At 31.6% G+C, this 18,796-nt stretch overlaps 3 protein-coding genes across 8 annotated transcripts; 2 read left to right on the plus strand and 1 right to left on the minus strand.

Annotated features, from left to right (window-relative positions):
• Window positions 1-2,467: 2,467 nt before the first annotated feature.
• Window positions 2,468-3,196, minus strand: LOC145040362 (uncharacterized). The gene is made up of 2 exons (XM_078988302.1): window positions 2,890-3,196; window positions 2,468-2,775 (listed from the first exon to the last, which is right to left on the minus strand). Exons 1-2 carry the CDS (start codon window positions 3,194-3,196, stop codon window positions 2,468-2,470), a joined length of 615 nt encoding a protein of 204 aa, XP_078844428.1.
• A 4,023-nt stretch (window positions 3,197-7,219) lies between these two features.
• Window positions 7,220-7,711, plus strand: LOC145040363 (uncharacterized). The gene has a single exon (XM_078988303.1). It carries the CDS (start codon window positions 7,220-7,222, stop codon window positions 7,709-7,711), a length of 492 nt encoding a protein of 163 aa, XP_078844429.1.
• A 2,347-nt stretch (window positions 7,712-10,058) lies between these two features.
• On the plus strand, window positions 10,059-17,571 carry LOC145043135 (UBQ, helicase-c and DEAD-like helicase domain-containing protein). Of its 6 annotated transcripts, none has more exons than XM_078991693.1 (24): window positions 10,059-10,290; window positions 10,508-11,203; window positions 11,632-11,728; window positions 11,827-11,924; window positions 11,990-12,148; window positions 12,280-12,348; window positions 12,431-12,553; window positions 12,635-12,784; window positions 12,886-13,017; window positions 13,095-13,174; window positions 13,700-13,794; window positions 13,893-13,960; window positions 14,052-14,153; window positions 14,255-14,325; window positions 14,422-14,529; window positions 14,598-14,673; window positions 14,783-14,919; window positions 14,998-15,442; window positions 15,506-15,661; window positions 15,739-16,019; window positions 16,109-16,232; window positions 16,883-16,978; window positions 17,086-17,148; window positions 17,377-17,571. In XM_078991693.1, the coding sequence occupies exons 1-24, from the start codon at window positions 10,132-10,134 to the stop codon at window positions 17,428-17,430; spliced, it is 3,639 nt and encodes a 1,212-aa protein (XP_078847819.1). In that variant the 5' UTR covers window positions 10,059-10,131; the 3' UTR covers window positions 17,431-17,571. The 6 variants fall into 6 exon arrangements, 5 of the variants coding, with proteins under 5 accessions (XP_078847819.1, XP_078847820.1, XP_078847821.1 ...); XM_078991694.1 differs by having other exon boundaries at window positions 11,999-12,148; XM_078991697.1 differs by lacking the exon at window positions 10,059-10,290 and having other exon boundaries at window positions 10,858-11,012; window positions 11,093-11,203.
• Window positions 17,572-18,796: the final 1,225 nt, after the last annotated feature.

The following is an 18,796-nucleotide window of genomic DNA, read 5'->3' on the forward strand; positions in this document are numbered from 1 at the left end:
GATCTTTGTAATTTTATAGAATACATTTCTTTGGGTTTTGTACTTAACGCTTCAGGCATTTTAAATCCTTCAGGGATTTTCATATAGATATCACTATCAAGTGATCCATACAGGTAAGCTGTAACAACATCCATAAGACGCATCTCTAAATTTTTAGATACTACCAATCTGATTAAATATCTGAAAGTGGTTGCATCCATTACAGGTGAATAAGTTTCTTCATAATCAATTCCAGGTCTTTGAGAGAAACCTTGAGCAACAAGCCTGGCCTTTTATCTTACAATTTCGTCTTTCTCATTTCTTTTCGTACGAAGATCCATCTATATCCTAATGGTTTCACAACTTCAGGTGTGAGGATAATGTTCCCAAAAACCTTTCTCTTGTTAAGAGAATTTAATTCAATTGGCATAGCTTCCTTCCATTTAGCCCAATCATTTCTTCTTTGACAGTCAATGACAGATTGTGGTTCAGGATCATCATTCATAATATCAAATGCAGCTGAATAAGAAAATATTGCATTTACACTGTCAGTTTCATTTTGGTCACATATTTTATTTGGCTAACCATAATTTTGTGCATCATCCTCTTTTCCTGGGGGAATTTGAATAATTCGTGTTTCTCCAGGAACATTTTCCTCATGATCTAGTGCATTTTCTGATCCTCTTCTTTTTCGTGGGTTCTTATCCTTAGAACCAAATGGCCTTCCATGCTTCAGGCGTGTTTTAGACTCTTGAGTGACTTTATCATCAGATTGTCCATGTGGAATGTCAATTCGAGCTGGAACATTGACAACGGGTATATATGATTTAGTCACCCTTTTTGTGTCAGTAAATGCATCAGGTAATTAATTTTCCATTTCTTGGAAATGCATTATCTTTTGAACTTCTATATCACATTACCTTGTGCGAGGGTCAATATATGATAAAGAAGCCTCATGCCATGACACATCCTTTTCCATGATCTTCTTTTCTCCACCTAATGATGGGAAATTTGCCTCATCAAATTGACAATCTGCTAGGCGTGCTGTGAAAACATCACCTGTTAATGGTTTAAGATATCTTATAATAAAGACTGACTCATAACCAACATATATTCCCAACCTTCTTTGAGGACCCATTTTTGTCCGTTGAGGTGGTGCAATAGGGACATATACTGCACACCCAAAAATTCTCAAATGGGATATATTTGGTTATTGACCAAAAGCAAGTTGTAGTGGAGAATATACATGATATGAACTTGGTCTTATGCGTATCAATGATCCAACATGTAAGATTGCATGGCCCCAAACAAACACAGGAAGTTTGGTCCTCATTATCAATGGTCTAGCTATTAGCTGGAGACGTTTAATCAGTGATTCAGCTAAACCATTTTGTGTGTGTACATAAGCAACTAGATGCTCAACAATAATTCCGATAGACATACAATAGTCAATAAATGCTTGTGAAGTAAATTCACCAGCATTATCAAGTCTCACTCTTTTGATAGTATAATCAGGGAAATGTGCCCTTAATTTAATAATTTGGGCAAGAAGCTTTGCAAATGCCATATTACGAGTTGATAATAGGCAAACATGATACCATTTGTTGGATGCATCTATTAAGACCATAAAGTATCTAAATGGTCCAGATGGAGGGTGAATCGGTCCACATATATCACCTTGAATTCTTTCTAGAAATCTAGGTGCTTCCCTTTCAACTTTCATTGGAGAGTGTTTTATAATTAACTTTCCAAGGGAACAAGATGTACATGGTTTTATGCTATTAGATTGAGGGAACTTTTGGTCCTTCAATGGATGCCCATGTGTATTCTCAATTATCCTTCGCATCATTGTTAATCTTGGGTGGCCCAACCTATCTTGCCATAAACTGAATGTCCCAGGATCACAATGTTTTCCTTCGATTACCATATTTGATTCAATCATATGTATATATGTATAATGCATACCGGGATCAAGTGTTGGTAGTTTTTCAAGCACATGACTTTTGTCTATAATATACATATATTTCTTATTTTCAATGGTCACAGTCTTTGTGTCATATCCTTTGAAATATATGTCATTGAAACTTAATAAGTTTCTATTAGACTTTGGAGAAAATAAGGCATTCTCTATACAAAAGTTTGTACCATTTAGTAATATAAAATGGGCTTTCCCGGTTCCCTCTATCAAGTCTGTAGGACCTGATATTGTATGTATAATTGTTTTTGTTGGTACTAATTTTGAAAAATATTTCTTTGATTTCATAATAGTATGTGTACTACCACTATCTGCTATACAAATATCTCCAATCTTTTCTTGGTGTTGTGCTCCAGTTGGACTCATATTAAACTTCACATATGAAAGGAATAATTAGTGAATAAACATAATCATAATTATTATTAAAAGAAAGTTCATTTATTGAAGGAAAGGAATTACATGCAAAATAAACGAAGGAAAAACAATTTTACTAGAACAATAATAGATTTTTTTTTAGTTAATGTCTTCCATGTCATTGCAGAAATCTGCAACATTTAGCGGAGTGAATTCAACATTATCAATGAGGTTTGCTTCTTTTCCTTTTCCTTTAATGGACTCTTGATAAAGTTGACAAAGATGTGCAGGTGTACGACAGGTCCTTGACCAATGGCCTGTGCTACCACATCTATAACATGAACCATCAGATTTTTGTGATGTCCCAGTGTCATGCCTTGCCACTTTGGCCTTATCTTGTGTGTGGACATTGTTTCTTTGTGAATGTTGGTAATTATTCCTTTTCTGGCCACGACCACGATTATTACCTTGTCCACGACCAGAATTATGGTTCTGATTATGGCTTTGGTTTCGATTAAAATAGCCACGGCCTTGTCCTCGACCACGACCACGCCCTCGTCCACGTGTATTGTTTCAATGACTATCAATATTTGTAGCATTTACTACAGGAAGTGCTACTGATCCTGTTGGACGAGATTCATGGTTTTTCATCAAGAGTTCATTGTTTTGCTCTGCAACGAGCATACATGCATTCAGTTCAGAATATCTTGTGAACTTTTGCATCCGATATTGTTGCATCAAGGTAATGTTTGTTGCATGAAATGTGAAGTAAGTTTTCTCCAACATATCTTCATCAGTAACTTCTTGTCCACAATATTTGAGTTGTGAACATATTCTAAACAAAGCTGAGTTGTATTCATTTACTTTCTTGAAGTATTGAAACCTCATTGTTCTCTATTCATCTCTAGCATTTGGAAGTATAACTTCCTTTTGATGATCAAATCTTTCTTTCAAAAGATTCCAGAGAATACTTGGATCAGTAACAACAAGATATTCAAATTTTAACATTTCATCAATATGCTTACGAAGAAAAACTTGTGCTTTTGCTTTGTCTTGTGCCAAGCAATTATTAAATTCATTTATAGCATTTGAGATTCCCATGGACTTAAGATGCATTTTTACATCTATCATCCATGGCACATAGTTTTCCCCGCTAACTTCAAGTGCTGCAAACTCGAGCTTTGCAATGTTGGACATAATGTAACTATAAATTTTAAACAAAATAAAAATTAAAATCCATTTATTTCAATAAATATTACACAAAAAAGAAGCGGTAAAACTAACATTGCATACAAGCCTAAAAGTAGATGAAATTCCATATTATCTTCGATGTTAAAGATTGGGATGAAAAGTAACATGACTATTATAGTCATGATTATCACAAACGGGTGAATCATCATGAAGCTTGATTTCTTGAAATTGATTTGTTTGATAGAAGAGAAAAATATTTATTGTGGGTAAAATAAGCAGGGTAAATATGTTTATTTATAGGAAAAAAATATAACCGTTGTTTTTACTGTTTATAACCGTTGCATATATATATATATATATATATATATATATATATATATATATATATATATATATATATATATATATATATATATATATATCCGTTTTGTATATTTATAAATCATTTAATAAGATTTATAACTAATACATAACTTTACTTTGTATAATTATACTAATTAGATACATTAATAAATATTAGTAAATGTTAAAATAAAATTATGAAGAGTAAAAAATAAACATTGACATGTATAAACAAATATAATTTAAATGTTAGTATGCGTAAAAAAAAAAGTCAGTTGCATAATATAAATGTTAGTATGCATAAATAAAAGTTAGTTGCATAATGTAAATGTTAGTATGCATAAATAAAAGTTAGTTGCATAATGTAAATGTTAGTATGCATAAAAAGATCAGAATACATAAAGAAATGTTAGTATAAGAAATAAAAATCGTTAGTAGTCCATAATATCCATAATGTATAAGTTTTATTAATTCATTAGTATTATTATTATTTTAATATGATGAAAGTTTTTATAATTAATAATGTTTTTACTAAGTAATACATACCTTGATTAAGATACATGTGATTTCCACTTCTAAATAACATTTGTTTGAGCTTTCGTGCTGATAACGTGTTTTAAATTTGATGTAATTAAAACAAGATTAGTAAAACTAAACTAAGAACCTTTAAGAAAGAAGAAAGGAGATTTGGAGAGAATTTGATAACTTATATAAAGTATTCAAATTGGTGTATCTTTTACATATGTGATAGTACTATTTATACTAGTTAAATCACTAGACATAATTAATGAGTTCTTACACATATTTGACATATTTATCATAAGAGTTGAAAATAATTCTTACACATTTGACATTAGGAAATGTTGTCATTCAATTATTTACAACAATATATATATATATATATATATATATATATATATATATATATATATATATATATATATATATATATATATATCCTCCTTTATAACCTATCCTCCTTAATAAATGAAGGTTTTTTTTGCCACATGTCAATCTCTCATGAGTTTTGACACTTATCATTTTATGGTATTTTTAAAATAAATATTATCCACTTGTCAATTTTTGATTTATTTTAATTTTTAAAATTAAAATCATATACTTATATATATAAATTGCAATAAATACATTTCTTCATTTAATCTTATTTAAAGTTGTACATTAAAAATATTTTATATTACACTTTAATTTAATATTTAATTTTTTTAAATCAACCAGTGTATTACACGGTTTCACATAAGGGTGAGCATTTGGACCGGTGACCCAGACCGGACCGGTAAACCGGACCGGTGAACCGGACCGGACCGTTTTTTTGGACCTCCGGGCCGGTTCTCGGTTCTAAGTTTTGTATCCGGTTCGGTCCGGTTTTTTTCCCGGTTCGGTCCAGTTTTTACCGGGTCCGGGACCGGTTGGACATGGTAAAAAAAAAAACTATCGGCCTTATTATACCATAGCAAAAACGACGTTCCCTTTCCCATAACACGTAATACGGCTATTACCGATAATTTCCAAACCAAAAAAAAACCTCATTCGATGTCGATCATCTCAAATCCCAAATCGGCCCTAGTCTTTTTTGAAATCTGAATCGCATCGCAAGCAGCAAGCAATAGTCGTCTAGTACTCTAGTCGATGCCAAGCAGCCAAGTAGGGGTTACGAAATCGGAAATCTGAAATCTGTATCCTCAATTCGCAAGTAGCCAAGTAGCAATTCGCCAATTCGTTTCTCTCAAGTCTCAACTCTCAAGTGTGGTTTCTCTCAAGTCTCGATTCACTCAAGTCTCGATTCACAATTAATGGAATCAAAAACCGGGATCGCTAATTGGATTGCACTTGATGATGATGAAATTCAAGTAAGGGTTACGATTTTTGGTTCTTTTTTTGTTAAATTTTGTTGAAATAACAAACAATATTGTTATATTTAGTTGAATACTTGTCAAAACAAAATTATTGTTATTATATGTAAACTAAGGTTATGTTTTTTGGTTGAATTTTGTTAATATTTGTTGAAAATTATAAAGAATGTTGCTACATTTTGTTGATTAATTGTGAAAACATTTTTGTTTTGATTGCATGTAAACTAGGGTTTTGAATTTTTGTTGATTTTTGTTAATTTTTATTGAATGTCATAAAGTATGTTGTTATATTTAGGTTATTTGTTGGTAAAAAAAAATTATTGTGATTGTATGTAAAGTAAGGGTATGTTTTTTGGTTGAATTTTGTTAATATTTGTTGAAAGTTATAAAGTATGTTGCTATATTTTGTTGATTAATTGTGAAAAAGTTTGTGTTTTGATTGCATGTAAACTAGGGTTATGATTTTTTTGTTGATTTTTGTTAATTTTTATTGAATGTCATAAAGTATGTTGTTATATTTAGGTTATTTGTTGGTAAAAAAAACTTATTGTGATTGTATGTAAAGTAAGGGTATGTTTTTTGATTGAATTTTGTTAATATTTGTTGAAAGTTATAAAGTATGTCGTTATATTTTGTTGATTAATTGTGAAAACATTTTTGTTTTGATTGCATGTAAACTAGGGTTTTGAATTTTTGTTGATTTTTGTTAATTTTTATTGAATGTCATAAAGTATGTTGTTATATTTAGGTTATTTGTTGGTAAAAAAAAATTATTGTGATTGTATGTAAAGTAAGGGTATGTTTTTTGGTTGAATTTTGTTAATATTTGTTGAAAGTTATAAAGTATGTTGCTATATTTTGTTGATTAATTGTGAAAAAGTTTGTGTTTTGATTGCATGTAAACTAGGGTTATGATTTTTTTGTTGATTTTTGTTAATTTTTATTGAATGTCATAAAGTATGTTGTTATATTTAGGTTATTTGTTGGTAAAAAAAACTTATTGTGATTGTATGTAAAGTAAGGGTATGTTTTTTGATTGAATTTTGTTAATATTTGTTGAAAGTTATAAAGTATGTCGTTATATTTTGTTGATTAATTGTGAAAACATTTTTGTTTTGATTGCATGTAAACTAGGGTTTTGAATTTTTGTTGGTTTTTGTTAATTTTTATTGAATGTCATAAAGTATGTTGTTATATTTAGGTTATTTGTTGGTAAAAAAAAACTTATTGTGATTGTATGTAAAGTAAGGGTATGTTTTTTGGTTGAATTTTGTTAATATTTGTTGAAAGTTATAAAGTATGTTGCTATATTTTGTTGATTAATTGTGAAAAAGTTTGTGTTTTGATTGCATGTAAACTAGGGTTATGATTTTTTTGTTGATTTTTGTTAATTTTTATTGAATGCCATAAAGTATGTTGTTATATTTAATGTAGGATACGAATGTTGATGAAGAGGAATTTATTGAGGATACACCACAAATCAATTTAGTTGATGATTCGGCAAAAGATGATCAATCAAATGTTAACAAACGAAAAAGAACAAATAGCAAAACGAAAACAAGTCACAAAAAAAAAAAAAAAACAAACAAGTGGCAAAGAAACATCCTCTTGTTGGGACTCATTTGATAAAGTTATGATAAAAGAAGATGATGGTATGGAAAGAAGATATGGAAAATGTCAATGGTGTGAAAGGCTACTAAAGGCGGATGTGGAAAGGAATGGGACTTCTAGTTTACTCAAACACGTAGATCGGTGTCAAAAAAACCCGAATAAGCTACAAGATCCAACTCAAACCAAATTGAATCTAAAAAAGGAGTCAAATGGAGATACTAGTGTTAAAACATGGAAACACGATGATGCAAGGATCAAAAAAGCATTACTTAACCTTTTTGTGGTAGGCGAATTACCTTTCAAGTTCGTTGAAAACGAGGCTTTTGTGGAATACACCAATGCACTTAATGCTAAGGTTGTGTTGCCATCTAGACATACAATATCCTGAAATGTTTCCAAATTTTACATAGAAGAAAGAACCAAAATGCTTCAATTTTTAAGTAACCCAAAGACCACTATACATTTGACAACGGACACTTGGACGTCTTCTTGTCAAAGGACTACTTACATGGTGGTCACGGCTCACTTCATAGATGAGAATTGGATGATGCACAAGAGAATTATAAACTTTAGGGAGATAGATAGCCATAAGGGAGAGGATATGGGCCGAGAATTACTCGATTGTATTCGTGGATGGGGAATGAAAAATGTCATGACCATTACCTTGGACAACGCCGCTACAAACGACAAGGCAATGGACTTTTTGGTCAAAAAGTTGCCCAATCTTTACAAGGGTGGAAAGCATTTCCAAGTTAGGTGTATGGCTCACATTTTAAACCTTATCGTAAAGGATGGACTAAAATACCAAAACTATCATGTTGAGTGTATCCAAAAGGCGGTACGGTACATTAGATTGTCACCACAAAGAATAAACAAGTTCAAGAAGGCGATGAAAGATTGTGGCTTACAAACGAAGAAGTTTCTATGTGGTGACACTCCTACTCGATGGAACTCGACTTTCGAGTTATTTAAGTCCGCATATGAGTTACGAGAGGCATTTACGGAATTTGGCATAAGAGGTAATATTTATTTTTAAGTTATATATCATCTTTTCAGCAAAATTATTAAGATTTTGTTTAGACTATAATTTTGTTTGTTTATGTATCTTTGACAGATAAATCATATGAAAGGGATCTCGGTAGAGTACCGGAAAATTATGACTTTGAAGTTGTAACCGAAATGGTGAAATTCTTTGAAAAATTCAAAACAAAAACAGAGCTTGTTTCGGCTACATCAAAACCTTTGGTAAATCTTTTTATCAGGGAAGTCTTAGATGTGGACATACATCTAAGAAAATGGTCAACCAAACCAATGTTTCTCGATATGGTAAAAGATATGAGGACGAAATACGAAAAGTATTGGGGTGCATACAACAAGATGAATGATTTTATGTACTTTGCGGTTTTACTTGATCCTACCACCAAATCACCTTTTTTGTTACATGCTTTTAAAAAAATGATCGGGTACATGGAACCATCATTGACCCCCGCGAGCATAGACATAAAAGCACGTCAAATGGTCCGAGAGGTTGAGAATAGGATGGAAAATTTATTTATGACCTACTTGGAACGATTTGACAGCGGTGGATCATCTCAACAAGAAGCGAGTCAAATAGCCATTGATGTTGATGATGATAATGATTTTTTCGGTGATTTTCTTTGTACGGGAGGTAGCAACTCGGATCCAACGGATAACGAGTTACGAACTTATTTGAAAGAGAATATAGTTAATTATAAAAAAGATTTCTCAATTCTCGGGTGGTGGAGAGTAAACGCAATTAGGTTCCCAACAATTGCTCGGATGGCGAAAGGTGATTACTTTTTTTTATACTTTCATAATTTATTTATAAATTAATGTTATTACAATTTAATTCTTTGTTGTTAGATATATTGGCGATACAAATCTCAAGTGTAGCGTCCGAGTCCGCGTTTAGCACATGTGGTAGAGTTGTAAGTGAGTATCGGACTAGTTTATCGACGTTGATAGTTGAAGCTTTGTTATGCACCCAAGATTGGGTGAGAAAAACTACAAATTCGATAATTGACAACGTTGATGACATCTTGAACGATGATGATATAGCTTTGGGTAAAAAAAAATTACAAGCTTTGTTCTTTTTTTATACAATATTACTTTTTATTAAATACTAACAACATTTTCATTTGTGTTTATGTAGAGATTGCACAAGCTTTAAATATATTACATATTGATGACAATGATAAGGGGAAGAAGCCAATGGAAGATTAGATTACGAGTTTATGAAGTTTGTTGTTTTGATTGCTTTTAAAGTTTAAACTTTAAACTATGTTTTTTGTTGCTATGGTATTATTTTTGTATGTTTGTGTTTAAATTGTTAACTTTTGTTGGTGAATTTGAAATATATGTTAGTTGTTTTTATTTGGAAAATTAAGTTTGCAAGTTATAATATTTTACATCAATGTAGATTACTTATACTTTATGCAACTAAAGTGGTACCGGTCCAAACGTGTCCAAAAACCGGAAAACCCGGACCCGGACACGGACACGGACACGGACATGGACATGGACACGGACACGATGCATCCGGTCCGGTCCATGGTCCACGATTTTCTCCCTAACCGGTCCGGTCCGGTCCAAATGCTCACCCCTAGTTTGACACCTAGTATTTATTCAAATAATAAATTCAATTCAATTAATTTTTTTTTTTGTTAGATTTATATATTGGCGCGTTTAACCAAACGGACATCACATGTAGAAGGGTTTTGTTCATCGTTTATCCGCGAACCAGTGCCACCAGAAGAAAACCCTAAAAACCAGTTGGAAAACTGTTGAATGGAAGAACCAGAGACGCAAATTGAAGTCCGATCCCTAACCGGTGAAACAGTAACTGTCTCAATTTCCTCGAGTAGGACAATTCAAGAACTCAAGCTTCTCCTTAAACAAATCTTTCCTCCCGCAACCACCTCCTCGAACTTCCACCTTTTTCTCAAGGTATTCGCTTTCAAATGTAGATACATATGCGTAGAAATGAGTCTGTGAATTTGGAGATTGGGGCAATTAGTGCGGTATTGATATTTAATTATTTATGTATGTGTATATAACTATATATCACTGATCATAGAAACTTAAAGACTGCAATTGCTTCCAATTTCTTTCAGTTTCTGCGTTACTGTAATCTGATTGTCTGCATTGCAATACGTTGATTCAGGGCACGAAACTAAGCTTGCAGAGTCAGATAAGTAGTACCTTGATTTCCCATGGCGAATTTATTGTTCTTCTTCCGTTTACAAAGAAGGACAAACAGAAAATCGTGGATCCATGTGAGAATGAAACAAATTCTCAAAATTTCCATCAGTGTTCCACCTCAAAGTTTGCTGAATCAGCTTGGTCCGATATGATGCAAGATCTGTCATCTCTCCGGGATGCAGAAATTGATGGGAATGAGAGTCATACTCAATTTGAATCTGGGAATACAAAATCCAACACTCCAAATGAAGCAGAGAAGAGCTTGATTGATGAATCAATAAACGAGCTTTTGAACACATTGCATTCATGTGATAGTGATGAACTGGATGAAAAGAGCTGTGAGGGGTTTATGCAAGTTTTGGAGTCAGTTAACTGTTTATCCGATCCAAAAACCAGAAATTGTATGTTAATGAACGAAAATACACGAATCAGTGAATTCCATGGTGCTTCTGGCAGTAGTTATTCATGTATTTGTCCATCATGGCTGAAGGTTCTTTTGAAGGCCTTTTATTTCTTGAACATTTATTCTAGTTTTCTTCAAGTGCAGCAGAGAAAAGTTACCCTATTCAGTTTGGAGCATGGATTTGACCAGCTAAGTAAGTTGGGATTTGGATTTGAATCTTCTTATCTTGAGAATCTTGCTGTGCTTTGTCCTCAGGTAATTGTCTATGTTACAGATCTGTATGACTAATGTGCTGTTTTTTTCCCCTCATTAAGTTCTGTATTGGTAGTGATGTTTGTCTGGATAAAGTGTTGTATACATAGGTCTGTTACTTTTGTAGATGGTTCACTAAATGACCATTTTATCCTTACATTCCAAAAAGCAAATTTCACAATATTCATCAATTTTAATGCCATAGGAGTTGGAAGAAAAAGAAGAAGTGAAAATAGGTAAAGGGATAGTGTCTTAATACATTAAGTCAATCAATAAAGTCAAAGTAACAATCGTTTATACCTGTGCAGATTAAGTGCTTAACTCATTAAGCTCATTAAGGCAAAAAGAAACAAACTCTAAGATTATTAGCTTAAGTACTTACTAGAACTGTATCATTCTTCACTCAAAACATGTCCCTTTTTCTTTTGCAGGTTATACAATTTATTGACAATGATGCTGGAGGTAAAAGGTCAAACAATGCCATTGTTGTCATTAAGTCAAAATCAGATCTTAAATACCAAATTAAAGGTATACCTAATCATTTTATGATGGTTTTATTTGATCTCAAGTCTACAGTGTTTGCATTTTAATTCACAACTAACTTAACTGCTTTTGTTTCTATTTAGGTAAGAGAAAGATGTCCACTCCTAGAGTAGTTAATGCTTTGAAAAAAAGAGAAAGTTCCTTCAGAGCAGATTTATGGGCAATTGTTAAATCATTTATGGTATGTGTAAATCTTAAAAGTTCATAACATTTTACTTAGTTGATATGCAAAATGTTTTCCTTTAGGAAAAAAAGGGGAAGGAGAGAATCAAGTCATTATCTTTAAATGATCTTTTGCTACATGCAACTGAAGAAAATCCTAAAGCAATAAAAAATAATGCTAAAAGAACAAAAAGAAACATGTCTGAACCCTCAGATTCCTTTTCACCTGAAGTACAATGTAATGTAGGTGTCATCTTTGAGTTCCATTTTTCAGTTTTTCTTCAAATTCTCTTTACATTTCTTGTTTCAATACACTTTCATTCACAAAAATTTATAATTTTATTTTCATGTCCCATTAATTCTTTCCTTCACAGGAAACAAATCCTTTGCTGCCTACAGAAATGGTTGAGCATCTGAAGACAGTCCTTGGTTCCCAAGGACAGGTGTCATCTTTATTCTTTATCTTTACAAATTTTCAAATCTACCCTTGTTATGTACCCCAATTATTTTCATCCTCTATTTCAGATAGCTCATGTTGAAGAGATTAATCCCCGAATAGCCAATTTTGTAAACATTCCACATTATCTTTCTGAAGGAACAAAATCTGCACTTAAATGTTCAGGTGTCTCAAAGCTGTATAGCCACCAGGTATTGTAATTATCCAAAAATCCATTATTATTATTATTTTATATTTTTGATTTTTCTCATTTGTTCTTATGTTATTTTTAGGCAGAGTCAATTGAGGCATCAATTTCTGGAAAGAATGTTGTTATTTCAACAATGACATCAAGTGGAAAATCTCTTTGTTATAATCTACCAGTTCTTGAAGTATTATCTCAAGATCCTTCAGCTTGTGCTTTATATCTCTTTCCAACAAAGGTCCATTCTTTTAATTTATTCAGTTAAAATTTTATACCCTTATTCACTTTTGTGAATTATTTTCATTTCCTTTTAATGAAAACATCAAATTCATCATGTAGGCTTTGGCACAAGATCAACTAAGAGCATTGTTATCTTTCACAGAAGGTTTTTATGTAGGCTTAAACATTGGTATATATGATGGAGATACTTCTCATGAAGATAGGTTATGGCTTCGTGATAATTCTAGACTGGTATTTTCGTAATTTATTGTCATTTTGAGGGTATCAAATATTGCTTATTTTGACTAAGTTTGTTAAACTATTTGTAGTTGATTACAAATCCAGATATGCTCCACATGTCAATCTTGCCCTTTCATAACCAATTCCAACGATTCCTATCAAACCTCAGGTTATACTTTATGATAAATAATCATATATTTTAGACAAAGTTACATAAATGGTCCCTGTGGTTTACCAAAGGTCACAAACTTAGTCCTTGTGAATCTTTTTTGATACAAATGGCCCTTGTGGTTTCTAAAACTTGCACCAATAGTCTCTGAACTACATAAAATGACTTTTTTGCCCTTTCGGGACCAACTACACAAGTTTTAGAAACCACAGGGACTATGTTCGTAAAAAAAAAAAAATTAGTAGAGACTAAGTTTATGACCTTTGGTAAACCACAGGGACCATTTATGTAACTTTGTTTAAAAAAATATGTTTTTTTGTAATAGGTATGTGTTGGTCCAGATAAAAGAAATTATGAAAGGGTAAAAAAGTCATTTTATGTAGTTTTAGAAACCACAAGGACCATTTGTATAAAAAAAAATAGCAGGGACTAAGTTTGTGACCTTTGGTAAACCACAGGGACCATTTATGTAACTTTGTCTATATTTTGGATTTTAAAAAAAATATATATGTTTTTATGTAAAAGGTATGTGGTGATCGATGAAGCTCATTCATATAAGGGAGCATTTGGATGCCATGCTGCTCTTATTATAAGGAGACTTCTTCGACTCTGTGCTCATGGTTTTAACTATTAAAATCCTGGCTTTATATTTTGTGTTTCTACTATTGTTTTTGTAAATTTACATATTTACCCTCGAATCCTGCTTTCATATTTGTAGTTTACGGGAGTGATCCGTCTTTTATATTTTGCACTGCAACCTCTGCCAATCCACGTGAACATACAATGGTAATAAAATGATACTTTTTTTTTTTTCATAATCAGATGACATGTTGCATTATATTTAATTATTTATCCATTTTTTTTTATAACTTTTTAGGAGCTTTCAAGCTTACCAACAATGGAGTTAATTCACAAAGATGGAAGCCCTTCTGGCCCTAAACTTTTTGTCCTCTGGAACCCTCCTTTACGCATGACAACTGTAAAGATTTCTTGATTTTTTTTTTTTTTTTTTAATATCTAGAAGATTACAAGATATATTATTGGTTTTGTTTCTTTATATGATTATTCTAAAATTTACAGGTTAACAAGAGAAGTAGAAGTAGCATAGATAATGACAAATTTGATACAACAGTTTTCCATGGTCGATCAAGGTATATAAATAATCATATTTAAGATATTTTGCTTTTAATTTTTGAATTAGCTCTTCAATGATTATAATTTTTTTTTTTTTTTTTTTTTTTTTGTAGTCCTATATTGGAAATTTCATATCTGTTTGCAGAAATTATTCAACATGGACTTCGTTGCATCGCGTTTTGCAAAACACGCAAACTATCTGAACTCGTTTTGAGCTATACGTATGTGTCCTTTTCCCTTTCCATACTTTACATGAGAAATTACCGAATTAACCTTTTCCTGTTATCAGGCGCGAAACTCTTCAGAAAACAGCGCCCAATCTCGTAAATTCCGTGTTTGCTTATCGAGCTGGCTACACTGCTCATGTTAGTATATAATTATATAAACATTCGTTATTTTATTATTATTTTTTTTTTAAAAAAGTTGAAACTTTATGTATTTATTGATCTTCCGTTTACGTAAATGATAAAATAGGATAGGAGACGACTTGAAAGCGACCTTTTTAGTGGGAAAATTCGTGGTGTTGCTGCTACAAATGCTCTTGAATTAGGGATCGATGTTGGACATATTGACGTCACCCTTCATCTAGGGTTTCCTGGAACTATAGCTAGGTATGTTAATTTTATACTCTTTTGAATTTTTTTTTATTTTTTCTCATTATTATAATAATAATAAATTTCAATTTTTAGCTTATGGCAACAAGCTGGGAGGTCAGGAAGAAGGGAACAACCATCACTTGCTATATATGTCGCATTTGAAGGACCACTCGATCAATACTTTATGAAATTCCCTCACAAACTCTTCAAAGGACCAATAGAATGTTGCCACGTGGATGCTAAAAACCCTCAGGTTCTTCAACAACATTTAGTCTGTGCATCACTTGAACACCCGATAAGTCTGGTTCATGATGAGAAGTACTTTGGTCCTGACCTAAAATCTACATTATTAGCCCTTAAAAGTAAAGGATATGTCGCTTTCAATCCCTCTGCTGAAATTTGGAACTACATTGGGCCTGAGAAAATACCTTCTCGTGGTGTTAGCATACGTGCAATAGAATCAGAGAGATACAAAGTAATTGACATGAAAAATGATCAAGTTCTTGAAGAAATTGAAGAGAGTAAAGCTTTCTTTCAGGTAACTATTATTTTAAACATGGGAAACAGATTATATTTTCCTTATGTTTAATTCATCTTTCAGGTCTATGAAGGTGCTGTTTATATGCAGCAAGGGAAAACCTATCTAGTCAAGAATCTTAATTTATCTACAAAAATCGCTTCATGTCAAGAAGCCGATTTAAAATACTACACCAAGATTCGTGATTTCACTGACATTGAAGTTGTAGGAGGCCACATCGTAAGTTTTTTCAACCTAAATCATCTCTTAATTTCTTCCATTTTATATTTTTAACCTAATTTTTACTTTTATTCCAGGCATACCCAGCAAAAATCCCTCACACTCATAACTCAAAAACATGTGCCCAATCAAATCCATGTAAAGTGACTACTAATTGGTTTGGATTTAGAAGGATTTGGAAAGGAAGCAATAGAGTTTTTGACACAGTTGATCTATCACTTCCTAGTTATACATACGAGTCAATGGCTGTTTGGATGCGGGTCCCACAATCAATAAAAACAACTGTGGAAATGGAGAATTATTCCTTTCGTGGAGGCTTGCATGCTGCAGGGCATGCACTTTTACATATTGTCCCTCTGTAAGTCTAAATACATTGTAACTTCCAACTGATTCCGGCGGAATTGGAATTTGAGATTCCATTCCGTGGTTGTTTGAAATTGAATGTAGGTATATAATTTGCAACTCATCGGATTTGGCTTCAGAGTGTGTGAATCCTCATGATACTCGTTACATTCCTGAAAGAATTTTATTATATGATTCGCGACCTGGAGGAACAGGCATTTCATCACAGGTAGCTGAAAAACTAGCTGTTAGCTTTCAAAAAATGATGTTTGGTTAAAACTAGCTGAAAGATATAAAATGACATAAAAGGACGTTTAAAAGAATATGGTTTTTATAATTAATTAAGGGTATATTCGGAAGATTTTAGAAAAAAAGCTCCTGAAAAGCTAGTCTAAGGCTATGTTTGGCGTACCAGCTGAGAAGCTAGCTGTTAAATAAAAAGTCAGCTGATAAAAAATGACGTTTGGTAAAACTAGCTGAAAAATATGAAATGACATAAAAGGACATTTAAAAGAATGTGTTTTTATAAGTAATTAAGGGGTATATTTGGAAAATAAAAAAGTAGCTTTTTAAAAAAGCTAGCTTATAAGTTACTTTTTGGCTTGCCAAACATGACAATTTAAAAAAGCTCGGAAAATAAGCTAACTTTTCAACCAGCTGTGGTGCGCCTAACACAACCTAAGTGAGCTTATTAAAAAGCTATTTTTTGGCTTGCCAAACATATAAAAATAAAAAATCAACTAGTGGCGCGTCAAACACAACCTTAATGAAATTGTTTCAATAAACATGTCCATGTGGACAAAAAAAATACATAGTTTCATAATAACAAAACAAAGTTTATATGCAAGGGATTTGATGGTGACATATTGTGTATAATAGGTTCAACCTATTTTTACTAAGCTTTTAAGTGCTGCATTGGAACTTATCACATCATGTTGTTGCTCTGGTGATGCTGGTTGCCCTAATTGTGTTCAAGTTAGTTTCTTTCCACTTGTTGGTTATTTTTAGTATTTTATTTTTATCTTTTTATTTATCTAAAATAGTAACATACTTTGTACTTTTTATTGTTTGGCATTTTTCAGAATCTTTCGTGTCATGAGTACAATGAAGTTTTGCACAAAGATGCAGCTATGATGATTATTAAGGTTATCACCAAACACTAAATTTAATTAAATGCAAAAAGTAGCAACATACTTTCATCTATTATAGCATCATAACATTGTAGTTTCAGTATTTTTCTTATTGAAGCATCGTACTTTTAGTATTTCTTTTTATTGAAAATTGCTTAAACGAATTAATGAAAGTAAGTTGCTATTTCATGCATTTAATCCAGGGTTAATGTTGACTTAGTAATTTGTGTGATGTTATTGCAGGGTGTTTTACAACCGGAGAAATCAAACTTTCCAGATACTTCCACTCTTTCATGACTTGTTGAGCTAGATTTGTAAATATGGTAGGACATTGAACTTTCAGTTAATTGTTTAATCGTCTCAACGTTTCCAAAAACTAATCAATTCAATGATTATTTTTTGGGATTTTTTAAAAAAAAAAAGTTGTATTGGTGTTCATTTTTGTTGTATATTTGAATACTAGTTGTGAGACCATGTATTACATGGGTTTGTTGAAAAAAATAAACAAACATGAAAATCTAACAATTTAGAAAATTTAAATTTATAAGAAAAAAGAAAAATATTTAATTATTAAAATTGAAGTGGTTATTTATCTTTAAAATTTAAACTAAAATTTAAATAAATAAACAACTAAAATAATTGGATTTAATTTAGAAATTTAGAAATTATAAGGAAAATTACATCAATGAGTTGGATATACATTTATTATTAAATTTAATTATTATATGAAATTTTATAAAATGAAAAAAACCACAAAATAACATGGATATAATTTAATTTAAATTTACTATAAAATAACATGTGATATAATACATAAGAGGATGACAAGTAATAAGATTATTTTCATTTATTAAGGAAGATAATTTTAACTGTTAAAGGTGAAAGTATATTTCAAGATTGGAAACTTGAATGTTTTTTTAAAAAGTTTGCTTAAATGGTTTTTATATTATATTCAAAGTATTTTGATATGGAAAAGTAACCCAAAATGTTACATTGGCTATAGCAATTTCACTCGTGTTGATGATTAAGTTCAAGCATATGCAACGAGATGCTTTTTTTTTTCTTCGGTAGAATGTAAAATTATTTGTCATGTTTATGCTTATCATTTTTGAAAGACGACCGACTAATTTTGCTAATTTCATAATTAACTAGTGCAGGACCCATGTTTCACATGGGTCGGAAAGCATTTTTTTCCTTTACATTTTTTTGCTTCACATGCTTCACATAGATATTTTAAAATACAATACTCCGATAAGAAAAGTTGAAAATATGGTTCTATAATATAATATAGACAAATAATAGCAGCAATTAGAAATGAATTACAGTAGTGCATTCAAACAATGATCATAAATGTGAGAAAAACTTCAAATTAGAGATCATAACTGAAATACCATCATAGGGACAACAAATATAAGTTAAGCAATTAAAAATTTAAGTGAAATCGATGGAATTGAAGATTGAGAGTGTTGAAGGCAAACTCGGCGTGTTTGGGGGGCTGTGGAGTAAAGTGAAAACGATTTTGCTCTTTTAGGGTTAGAAAACTTTTTGACTGAGTTTAAAAAGGGTCTTATTTCGGTAATTGATAAAGCAACACGTTGTGTTTCCGGTAAACATGCCTTGTTGAATTTTGAAAACTCGAAAAATCACGAACTTTTGCCCAAAC

This window comes from Lactuca saligna, chromosome 4 (assembly GCF_052625555.1).
Source record: "Lactuca saligna cultivar CGN05327 chromosome 4, ASM5262555v1, whole genome shotgun sequence".
Taxonomy (NCBI): Eukaryota; Viridiplantae; Streptophyta; class Magnoliopsida; order Asterales; family Asteraceae; genus Lactuca; species Lactuca saligna.

Excerpts from the sequence above, each read along its gene's own strand:
- LOC145040362 (XM_078988302.1), bottom strand. The coding sequence starts at position 3,196 with ATGAGGTTTCAATACTTCAAGAAAGTAAATGAATACAACTCAGCTTTG. Across the intron at positions 2,776-2,889 it reads AAATGCTACAAATATTGATA|GTAATAATCGTGGTCGTGGC; the intron begins GTCATTGAAACA and ends GTCGTGGACAAG.
- LOC145043135 (XM_078991693.1), top strand. The coding sequence starts at position 10,132 with ATGGAAGAACCAGAGACGCAAATTGAAGTCCGATCCCTAACCGGTGAA. Across the intron at positions 12,149-12,279 it reads CACCTGAAGTACAATGTAAT|GAAACAAATCCTTTGCTGCC; the intron begins GTAGGTGTCATC and ends TTTCCTTCACAG. Across the intron at positions 15,662-15,738 it reads AAGTTGTAGGAGGCCACATC|GCATACCCAGCAAAAATCCC; the intron begins GTAAGTTTTTTC and ends CTTTTATTCCAG.
- LOC145040363 (XM_078988303.1), top strand. The coding sequence starts at position 7,220 with ATGATCAATCAAATGTTAACAAACGAAAAAGAACAAATAGCAAAACGA.